Genomic DNA, 12,282 nt, shown 5'->3' on the forward strand with positions numbered 1-12,282 from the left:
CATATTCAGAGATTGATATATTGGTAGAGGAATTGTTTTTCACGTGTGAGCTCACGGTATGCAGTTGGCATGATACACGGTTCTTTCACTATTTTACATGTATGTTCAGTTTAAAGGTCATACACTATCAGAAGTTTATTTTTTGAGGTTCATGAAGAATTTTGGAATTTCCATACTGGATGATTAAAGATGATACGAGTTTGCTTTGGAATTTGGAAAGACATCTTTACAGAGACATTTTGGACATTTATTTTTTGGGACATTTAGTTTGATATATCATTTTTTGGGATTTTTAATTTTATTTTACAATTTATTTTTTTATTTTATTGTATATTGGGATAGATTCATCTGTGTTTAAAGAGGAGTTTAGTTACATGTTCATTTATGTACTGTATTGCATGACCGCGCAATTGTCAGTAACACTAGCGCAGTGCTGTATAGTAAAACAATGGAGTAAATTCCATTATCTCTCCCATAGTTTGTAGACACTATAACTATCACACAAAGCAATCAATATACACTTATTGGGATTTTTTACCAAAAACATGGAGCAGAATACATTTTGGCCTAAATTTATAACTAACTTTGAGTTTACTATATATTTTTTATAGCCAAAAGTAAAAAATATTGTTTTTTTTCAAAATTTTTGGTCTTTTTTTGTTTATAGCGCAAAAAATAAAAAGCGCACAGGTGATCAAATACCTCTGAAAGAAATCTCTGTTTGTGTGAAAAAAAGGACATAAATTTTGTTTGGGTGCAGCATTGCATGACCGCGCAATTATCAGTTGAACTAGTGCAGTGCTGAAAGCAAAAAGAGGCGTGGTCAGGAAGGGGGGTAAATCCTCAGGAGGGGGAGGGGTTAAACTCTCCAGTATCTTCCCAACTATAGAAGTTCCACTAACAGCTCTATAATTACTTGGGAAAGATTTTGTCCCCTTTATAAATATTGGCCCCACATTGGCCTTACACCAATCCAGTGGTACTATGCCAGTCATTAAAGAGTCCCTAACAATGAGAAACAATGGCTGTGAGATGACAGAGCTGAATCCTTTAAGGCCCCGTGGGTGTCTGCCATCCGGTCCAGGGGCTTTATTCACCTTTATTCTGTCTAAATATTTCTGGATCATATCAATTGTGAGCCAATGTGGATCATCTGGGGGGTGTCAGTACCACCCCCATTATGGACAAGAGCCCCCCCATGCTCCTTTGTATACACAGAGCTGAAGAAGGGATTTCATACATTGTCCTTCTCTTTCCCCCCCCCCTCTAGATGGTTCTGTAAAGGGCCTACATGCTGGGACCGGACCTTTCTACTATTCATATATTGGAGGAATGTTTTGGGGTCGTCCTGATATCTTTCTGTCATTTGTTTTCAGTTTTTGCGCCTTTATTTCCTTTTTGCATCTTCTGTTCTATTCTTTGTAATGTGTAAACGATGATCGCGTTCCTTCATTTTTATATTTAATAAAAGCTCTTTTCTTATTATCGATAGCTTTTGTAACTTTGGCCGTAAGCCACATAGGTTGGATTTGTAGCCTTTTATACTTGTTGCCCATGGGAATATATTTTGCAGTGTGGTCACATACAGTCTTTTTGAAGAACTCCCATTTCTGTGTTGTGTTCATTGTGATGCCAATATTCCCTCCCAGTCTAAGTCCTGGAGAGCAGCTCTCAGCCTTGGAAAATTAGCTCTCTTAAAGTTGAGCGTTTTTATTTTTCCCGTATGTGCTCGCTGTTTACAGCTAACAATAAATGAAATCATGTTATGGTCACTGCTATCCAGATGTTCTTTTATATGGACATTCGTAATAAGATCTGCATGGTTGGAGATGACCAGGTCCAGCAGAGCATCATTCCTAGTTGGGGCCTCTATGAACTGGACCATAAAACTGTCCTGTAGTAGGTTTATACATTTTTGCCCTTTAACTGTTTCTGCAGTACCATTACTCCAGTCACTTTCCAGGTAGTTACCATCCCCCATTATTATCACTGTCCCAGCCCTTGAAGTTCTTTCCATCTGTGTGAGGAGCTGAGTCTCCACCTCATTAACACTGGAAGGCCTATAACAAACTCCAATGATGACCTTTGTAGTACCGCCCCCCATGTGCAGTTCCACCCCTAATACTTCAGCCTCATCACACTCTCCATCAACTAGGTCCTCTTTCACACTCGCTCTGAGATCACTTCTCACATAGAGACAGACTCCACCCCCTTTTCTGTTCCAGACTCCACCCCCTTTCCTATTCCAGACAGACTCCACCCCCTTTCCTATTTCCCCCGTCTCTCCGAAAGAGAACCTAGCCAGGAATATGAATGGCCCAGTCATGTGAGGAATGAAGCCAAGATTCAGCAATACCAATTCAATCCTAGTTCTCTTCATGTACCAAACCTTCCAACCCACCTATTGTGCTGGGCACACTTCTGGCATTGGGGAACAAACACTTTCATTCACTGACACCTTGTTCATTCACCGACACCTTGTTTATACGGATTTTGTGTATTTTTTATTTTCATACAAATGGTACCAATTCCACTGGTTGTTTGTAACATGGGAACCTTCTTATCATCTGCCATAGCCCTCCCCCCATCTTTCCCCATTCCACCCCCAATAAGTACTGACCCCTGTCTGATCTGTCTACCCCGTTATAATTGAATTCTCCCTCCCCCTCCATCCTAGTTTATATATTCCTCCAGACTTCCCATAAACCCCTCCCCCAGCGCAGCAGACCCCCTTCCATTTAGGTGCAAACCATCTCTAACATATAGGTTGTACACCAATGAAAAGTCAGCCCAGTGCTCTAGGTCAGGACTCCATTTTTCTTCTTCTCCTGCCATCAATGGCCATCCCGGTCCCACACTTCATCCATGTCTTTGGGGGCCTCTGATCTCCTTATCAACTGTTCCTTCCATGATGAAGATCAGCCATGGAGTATATCTGAGGTGTATATCAGGGTGTGCTTCTTCCCCACATGAGAGCTGGGATGTCCAGCAACATTCATCTAGAAGACATTTCCCGCACTCAAGGTACTAATAAACCTCCAGGGTTGTGTGGGACCCCTGATGTACAGGAAGACAAAACTTCAGTGAGGAACATTTCCCTCACTCAGGGCCAGACACAGGCTTCTCGCCCGTGTGAGATCTCTCATGTTTATGAAGATTGGACTTCTCTGAAAAACATTTCCCACACTCAGGACAGGACTACGGCTTTTCCCCCGTGTGAGATCTCTGATGTGTGTTAAGATGGGACTTCTGTGAAAAACATTTCCCACACTCAGGACAGGAATACGGCTTTTCCCCTGTGTGAGATCTCTGATGTGTGTTAAGATTGGACTTCTGTGAAAAACATTTCCCACACTCAGGACAGGAATACGGCTTTTCCCCCGTGTGAGATCTCTGATGTCTGTAAAGATGGGACTTCGTTGAAAAACATTTGCCGCACTCAGGACAGGAAAGTGTCTTCTCCCACGTGTGATACCTCTGATGTTTGTAAAAATCATAAGTCTGTGAAAACAATTTCCCGCACTCAGGACAGGAATACAGCTTCTCACCCCTGTGAGATCTCGGATGTCTGTAAAGATCGGACATATGTGAAAAACATTTTCCGCACTCAGGACAGCAATACGGCTTCTCCCCCGTGTGAGATCTCTGATGTGTGTAAAGACTGGACTTAACTGAAAAACATTTCCCGCACTCAGGACATGAATATGGCTTTTTCCCTGTGTGAGATCTTTTATGCACATTAAGAATGGATTTAGAACTGAAACATTTCCTGCACTCAGGACAGGAGAAGCTCTTCCCTGTTGGAAGGCCGGCCCGGTCCCGCACAGTCTGAGGTTCCTCAGGATACGAGGAATCCGATGGTCCATCTACACTGGGTGGTGCCGGATGGACATTGGAGGGAGCTGGGTTTTTTCCTGGACTATACTGTGTGATGTCCTCATCTTCTACTTTCCAGTCTGGAGACAAAGTGAGACAATCCTCGGAGGTTTTCCTCATCTCCCAGCCATGGACTAAAATACAAAGACAAAGAGGATTACTAGACAGAAGCTGATTGGTTCCCCCAAACCAGGACTCCGCCCACATCAGGCAGCTTGGTCTCTGAGGAGCTTACAATTCCACCCTCAAGGGAACTAGGAAATGGCTCCTCTAATCTCCTACCAGGTCATTTCTTTATTCATGGACCTTAGTCAGAGAGTGAGGAAACAACCAGAACTGTCTTTTATAGGAGGGACAGTGATGAGGGGATTATAGGACGAGGGTCCCCACCCCCTCTATCACTCATCGCCATCTTCCCAACACAAGAAGTACTGCACTTCCTTATTTACTCCATGATTTAGTCATGAAGAACAGCGGGGCTGAGCCCCACCAGAGGTCAGAGAGTGAGGATGGGGGGAGAACAACCAAGATGAAGACTGGACTGATCCTGAAGACCACCATCATTGGGGTATTGACTCCTCCCTCATTATCACTTTCTGTTTAAGGGTCCAAAGTTGGAGGATGTTATCACATTATTATCACCATGTAAAAGTCTGTGCTCCAATCACATCATCCGATATAAAATGTCCAGCTGGGAGGAAATGGGGGGGAACAAAAGAGAATCCATATTATGTGTATATATAGTAGTGGGGGGAGAGCAGAAGGACTATGGAATGTACAACATAGAGTATATAGTGCAGGGGTCAGGAGTATGTAATGTAAAATATAAATTATACAGTGTAAGGGTCAGGACTCATAATATTGGCATTCAGTAATCAGTGAAAGATTAAATGTTTACTGCAGACAAGTTGCAGAGATCCCACACCGCTGCCTCCCATCTCCTGAGACTGCACTCAGTGACTTGGGTCTGAGACACTACAGACATATCCCTCCACCCGGCACAGCCAGCAGACCACAGAGCAAGGAACCCTGGGAGAAATGTTCTATCAGACATCTTACTAGACCCGGGCATGGGGAAAAATGTCCAAGTCTCATACGCCAAATGCCAAGTTGAGCAACATCTATAGTAAACATCAACATTTTGCTGCCAGCTGAACCCCAGAACCTCCATAAATCCAGTCTAGAGACATAAATTGTGTCTGCAGCACAGAGAAGGAAGATTATCCGAGAGAAATCCAGGAATACAGGACGGGGAACACAGCTCAGGAAAGTGACCAGGGGATTACAGGCTGATATCACCCAGTCCCCGCCCTACTCTGGACCAATCAGTGAGCAGTATGGGTGGAGGAATGGATTTAGTGTTCATGACCCACCTGTGCTGATCTCTGTAGGAGTGTCCTCCTCTATAAATGTCCCCGTTATTCCATCCTCCTCCATAGACTGCTGATCATCCCTCACATACGCCTCTTCTTCTTCTGCTTTCACCTCAAATTCTATATCGATTGGATCTCCACTCTAAATCAAGGAAATGAGAGAAAATATCATCTGTAAAATGTAAGGTCACATAAAAATCCACACATTGTCTCTGCAAGTCCATCAGATGCTCCATCCCACCAACCTTGTAATAGTGAGGGATGGTGTGACCTTCCTGTGTGGAATCCCGGGAATACAGAGGACGGGGACATCTCTCTGGTGGGTTCCTGTAGCTGGATGACTCCACCATGGTGTCCTGGTACAGATCTTTGTGTTCTTTTAGAAGCTCCGACTCCTCCATCCCCCCATCCTCATCCTCTTTTATCTCTTCTTTAACCTCAACTTTAGGATCTCTCAGGTTTCCACTCTGAATATATAATAAAAATGCCATCAATGGTAACAATGCAGATAATGTACAGATCCTAATGATACTATCAGTGATTGTTCCTCATCTACCTGATGATGGTGAGGGATGGTGTGACCTTCCTGTGTGGAATCCCGGGAATCCAGAGGACGGGGACATCTCTCTGGTGGGTTCCCATGACTGGATCCATCTGTAGGAAACACACACACTGACTGAATCCATTGTTTCTATGTGTTTATCAGATGATGGGGGATCTAGGTGGATCCTCCGTACTGCTCTCTCCTTTACAATAAAGTCTCCTCTTACCCGGTGATGTGAGGGGCGGCTGATTGTCCATCATGACGTCCTTGTAGAGATCCTTGTGTCCTTCTAAATACTCCCACTCCTCCATGGAGAAATAGACAGTGACACCCTGACACCTTATAGGAACCTGACACACACAATGATACAGTCACCATCCAGACACATCCCTTGTCTGTTACTGGAGAATGTCCCAGAATTCCCGGCACCGCTCACCTCTCCTGTCAGCAGCTCCATCATCTTCTTGGTGACTTCTAGAATCTTCTGCATGTTGTGTCTCTCAGGGTTTAGGGAGTCACATGGAGGCACTGTGATGGTCATATGATCACCTGACTTCAGAAGAGGAAATCTCTGTATTGAGGAACCAATAGGAATATCATGTTAGACTCCCAGAATCCTCCTCACCTCTCCGGTCAGGTCTGTGTTTTATTAATAGAGATAAGAGTGATGTCATGTGACCTCCCAGAATCCTCCTCACCTCTCCGGTCAGGTCTGTGTTTTATTAATAGAGATAAGGGCAGCACAGTGGCTAAATGGTTAGCACCTCCGCCTGGCAGTACTCGGGTCATTGGTTCAAATCCCAGCCACGGCACCACCTGCCTGGAGTTTGCATGTTCTCCCTGTGCCTGCGTGGGTTTCCTCCGGGTACTCCAGTTTCCTCCCACAGTCCAAAGACATGCTGGTAGGTGAATTGGATCCTGTCTAAATTGGTCCTAGCATGTGTATGTATGAATGTGAGTTAGGGACCTTAGATTGTACACCCCTTGAGGGTTAGGGACTGATGTGAATGTACAATATATATGTAAAGTGCTGCACAAATTGGCAGCACTATATAAGTACTTAAAATAAATAAGAGTGAAGTCATGTGACCTCCCAGAATCCTCCTCACCTCTCCGGTCAGGTCTGTGTATTATTAATAGAGATAAGAGTGATGTCATGTGACCTCCCAGAATCCTCCTCACCTCTCCGGTCAGCAGGTAGATGATCTCCAGGGTGAGGTTTAGTATCTTCTCAGTCATGTGACTCCGGTCCTCCTCCATCCTCATTGGTGCCATCATGTGATCTATACAGGTCTCCTTGTAGACGGATAACTTTGGGAAATGAAAGTAAGAATGATTTGGATGGTATTGGTCACACAATAATAGGATGTGGATGTGAGGGGGGAATAGGAGGGTTGCTGGACATGTAAGGACTACTCCCCCCATGGGAAGACATTTAGTTTGGACTGTTTAGCGTTTGTTACATCTTGAAGGACCTGGAACCCTCTTGTCCTGTCGGATCAGAAATCCCCTTTCCTCTGTTGGGTTTGTTTTGTTTCTGAACTGGTTTGCAGCTGAATCAGGACTCCTCTAAGAACAAGTGCTCACTGAGTGAAGGAATGTCCTTCTCTATGTTACTTGATATTCCAGAACATGTCACATGACCAGTGAGACAATAAGATGGTTAAGATTGCCAGTTCTGTAAGGTTGGAAAAAAAAGTACAGGTGTGGGGGAGGGCCACCACAGACCCAGAGACCTCCCCTCCTTCCGAGTCCCCTGAGCCCTCCAGCCCCCTATTCCCCCAAAGCCTTGAAGCCTGACTACCCCCTAAAAAGTCCCAGATTCCCCCTTCAGGGGCCCTAAAGTCTTTCAGCTTTACTAAACTCTCACAGCTTCTCAGCTCCTCTACTTCCCTCAGACCCCTCAGTATTTCCCTCCCTCTGACACCAATGATGGAACATATTCTTCATGGCCGGCTGGGGAATGTTTTCTTCCTCCTGAGCAGCAATGTAAGGGGCTCTATGCTCCATACTCCTGACCCCGGCACTCCATCATTGTGTTGGCTGCATAGTGTAATGATTGCCCATTGGCTGCCTGTGTAGTGTCATCATTGCCCTTTGTAGGCCATGTATGGTCAGGATGGTCCTTGTCTTGTCTATTTATTGTCAGTGCTGTTTGTTTAGAGGACCATATTACTAGAATTTATCTCCACAATGAGGGGAATGTTCCGGCCCCGGAAGTGGGGGAATGTTCTGCCCCTGAAGGGGTTCATCTGGGTTCCCACACTATTTATGTGTGTATCATCATCTGCTGGAGATAAAAGACGTCACAGTGACTATGGAGGAAGAGGACAGACATGACTATGGAGGAAGAGGACGGACATGACTATGGAGGAAGAGGACGGACGTGGCCATGGAGGAAGAGGACGGACGTGGCCATGGAGGAAGAGGACGGACGTGGCCATGGAGGAAGAGGACGGACGTGGCCATGGAGGAAGAGGATGGACGTGGCCATGGAGGAAGAGGACGGACGTGACAATGGAGGAAGAGGACGGACGTGACTATGGAGGAAGAGGACGGACGTGACTATGGAGGAAGAGGATGAACATGACTATAGAGGAAGAGGACGGACGTGACTATAGAGGAAGAGGACAGACATGATGATGGAGGAAGAAGATGGACTATGGAGGAAGAGGATGGACATGACGGGGGGTTACTGGGTGTAAATAGGAAATAACATTATTACCTCCTCTGCTGCCACTTCCCCCAATGTCTCCTCTTCTTTGTGCCACATGGAACGTTCTATCTGTACCTGACATAATTTCCTGTCTGTACCTGACATCACTTCCTTTCTGTAGCTGACATCATTTCCATAGAGACTTCCTGTCTGGGTATAAGCGAGATCACCACCTTGTGGAGCTCAGAGGAACTGCAGCCCTGAGAAATGTCTCATGGTGTGATCCCGGCCTTGTGCTGTGTTCAGCATTTTGAATGTTTTCTTGTCATATTTGCCCTTTAACCCCTTCAATTCCGGGTACTTTTACCCCCTTCCTGCCCAGGACAATCTTCAGGTTTCCCTATCCTTCATTCAGGAGGTCCAGTCCCCACCATCTGGGGATACAGTATGTATGGTAGGTATATGTGAGCGCACAAAAATGGATATCAGCCGCTATGCACAAGGTAACCAAGTAACACCTTACAATCAGCAATGTAAATAATAGTGTGCAGCACTAAAATTATTGTAAAAGGTCAAAAAGGTACATAAAAGTGACATAAATATTCACAAATTGATTCTGAAAAATAAAGTCATGTGATATAAATAACACCAGACATATAAAAGTTCATAAAGTGACTAAGTGCTCATATATCCTGTACAGTCCTGGAAACGGTGCTGTGCAATCAGTATGGAAGAAATGCGCACTCACCGGAACGCGTAAAATAATGTGCGTTTTGTAATAAATCCTGCTGTCATCTAATGGTCATCTCAGGGCAGGAATAGAGTAAACTCCCTCTTATGGGGGATGGGTCCTGGGACTTTAAGATGATGAATCCGGGATTTCCAGAGTTCCCCTTAAGGGATGGATGGGTGCAGCTCACTGGGTGTAATAGAGGCTCCCTCTCTGGGAACTGGGCAGTGGATGTCTGTAAATCAATACTCCCCGGGGGAGTCAAGGCAAACACATCCCATAGTGTAGTAGTATGAATATTTATTGAGATAATAATAGGTATCCAGATAAAAACACATAGGGTGAGTTAGCAAAACCGCATGGACTAACCATCCAGAGTTAAAGATGGCCACCGGAGCTCCACGTTGCTCCAGCGGTGTGACATCATGGCGTTATTGGCTCCTGCTTACGCGTTTTGTGCACCCGCAGGTCATCTGAGAGGAACACCAATAACGCCAACCCGCGCGCCGTCAGTTTATATAGACGACTGTGCATGCGCATTATACATGCGCCATCTTTGAGAAGACGTAACTTAGTGCGCACGCACGGCTAAGTGGACGCCATTTTTCCTTAGGTATATTGAAGGATACAAGCTGGAGTGACATATACAAGTGTCAGCTAATACACAGTAAATATTAGATAGTAGTGGGGTCCGGATAGGTCAGTAAGTAGTGATCAGTTGTTGGATCAAAACAAGGCGATATAAGAAAAGGGACAACAATTGAGTGTCCTAAATCCAGGCATATACCAAGGGAAGAATGGAAGCTGAGGTGTCATATATGTCAGGGGGAACATACCATATAAATCATTATAATTCCCAACAATATACTATATAGTCATCAACAATGATATACCACCAGATATAAATATATATATATACCAAGGGAAGAATGGAAGCTGAGGTGTCATATATGTCAGGGGAAACATACCATAGAAATCATTATAATTCCCAACAATATACTATATAGTCACTAACAATGATATACCACCAGATATAAATATATATATATATACCAAGGGAAGAATGGAAGCTGAGGTCTCATATATGTCAGGGAAACATACCATATAAATCATTATAATTCCCAACAATATACTATATAGTCATCAACAATGATATACCACCAGATATAAATATATATATATATACCAAGGGAAGAATGGAAGCTGAGGTGTCATATATGTCAGGGGAACATACCATATAAATCATTATAATTCCCAACAATATACTATATAGTCATCAACAATGATATACCACCAGATATAAATATATATATATACCAAGGGAAGAATGGAAGCTGAGGTGTCATATATGTCAGGGGAAACATACCATAGAAATCATTATAATTCCCAACAATATACTATATAGTCATCAACAATGATATACCACCAGATATAAATATATATATATACCAAGGGAAGAATGGAAGCTGAGGTCTCATATATGTCAGGGGAACATACCATATAAATCATTATAATTCCCAACAATATACTATATAGTCATCAACAATGATATACCACCAGATATAAATATATATATATATACCAAGGGAAGAATGGAAGCTGAGGTGTCATATATGTCAGGGGAAACATACCATAGAAATCATTATAATTCCCAACAATATACTATATAGTCATCAACAATGATATACCACCAGATATAAATATATATATATATACCAAGGGAAGAATGGAAGCTGAGGTGTCATATATGTCAGGGGAAACATACCATAGAAATCATTATAATTCCCAACAATGATATACCACCAGATATAAATATATATATATATAGTGTGTAAACGTGGGATTATATTATATATTATTATCTGGGAATACAAGTCATTCACACTCTACTGGTAGACAACAAGGTCCCCCAATCAGTCCGTCACCTTCCAGTCTCTGCAGCAGAATACCAGGATGGAGTCTAGCTGCTCGCCCTCCTGAGGATTTCCACCCCTTAATGACCACGCCTCTTTTTAAAACTCAGCACTGCACTAATTCAACTGATAATTGTGCGGTCATGCAATGCTGCACCCAAACTAAATTTACGTCCTTTTTTCACACAAATAGAGCTTTCTTTCGGAGGTATTTGATCACCTGTGCACTTTTTATTTTTCACGCTATAAACATATAAAGACCAAAAATTTTGAAGAAAAACAATATTTTTTACTTTCAGCTATAAAAAATATATAGCAAACTCAAAGTTAGTTATAAATTTGGGCCAAAATGTATTCTGCTCCATGTTTTTGGTAAAAAAATTCCCAATAAGTGTATATTGATTGCTTTGTGTGATAGTTATAGCGTCTACAAACTATGGGAGAGATAATGGAATTTACACCATTTTTTGCTTTACATCACTGCACTAGTTTAACGGACAATTGCGCGGTCATGCAATATGGTACATAAATTAAATTTATGTCCTTTTTTTCACACAAATATAGCTTTCTTTTGGTGGTATTTGATCACCTGTGCAGTTTTTATTTTTGGCGCTATAACCAGAAAATTTTGAAGAAAAATTAAAAATATATATATATATTTTCTCATTTCGGTCATAAAAAATATCCAAAAAAACTAAAATTTCATCATAAATTTAGGCCAAAATGTATTCTGCTACAGGTTTTTGGTTAAAAAAATCCCAATAAGTGTATATTGATTGCTTTGTGTGATAGTTATAATGTCTACAAACTATGGGATAGATAATGGAATTTACACAGCTTTTACTTTCTGACTGCCCATCATATTTCCTGAGGTGCTAAAATACCAGAGGAGTACAAACACCCCCAAATGACCCCTTTTTGGAAAGTAGACACCCTAAGCTATCTGCTTAGAGGCATATTGAGTCCATGGAAGATTTATTTTCCACAAGTTTCTGGAAAATGACAAAAACCTTTTTTTTTTTTACACAAAGTTGTCATTTAAATGATATATTTCTCGCACAAGCCATGGGTATATGTGGAATTACACCCCAAAATACATTCTGCTGCTTTTACCGAGTATGGGGGTACCACATGTGTGAGACTTTTTGGGAGCCTAGCCACATGCAGGAGCCTGAAATCCAATGACCACT

The 12,282-nt window shown here is 42.7% G+C and overlaps 2 protein-coding genes across 2 annotated transcripts in view; one reads left to right on the forward strand and one right to left on the reverse strand.

Annotated features, from left to right (window-relative positions):
* LOC149462509 (uncharacterized) overlaps positions 1-12,282 on the forward strand; it is a 117,835-nt gene that overhangs the window by 69,042 nt on the left and 36,511 nt on the right. The window lies entirely within an intron of this gene.
* LOC149462511 (uncharacterized) overlaps positions 1-12,282 on the reverse strand; it is a 49,000-nt gene that overhangs the window by 25,627 nt on the left and 11,091 nt on the right. Inside the window, 1 exon segment of the mRNA XM_089676809.1 lies at positions 3,203-3,727. Coding sequence (XP_089532935.1) covers positions 3,203-3,727 — 525 coding nt within the window.

The sequence above is a fragment of the Staurois parvus genome, unplaced genomic scaffold, assembly GCF_062004578.1.
Source record: "Staurois parvus isolate SC_StPar_1 unplaced genomic scaffold, SC_StPar_1.0 ptg000174l, whole genome shotgun sequence".
NCBI classification, from domain to species: domain Eukaryota; kingdom Metazoa; phylum Chordata; class Amphibia; order Anura; family Ranidae; genus Staurois; species Staurois parvus.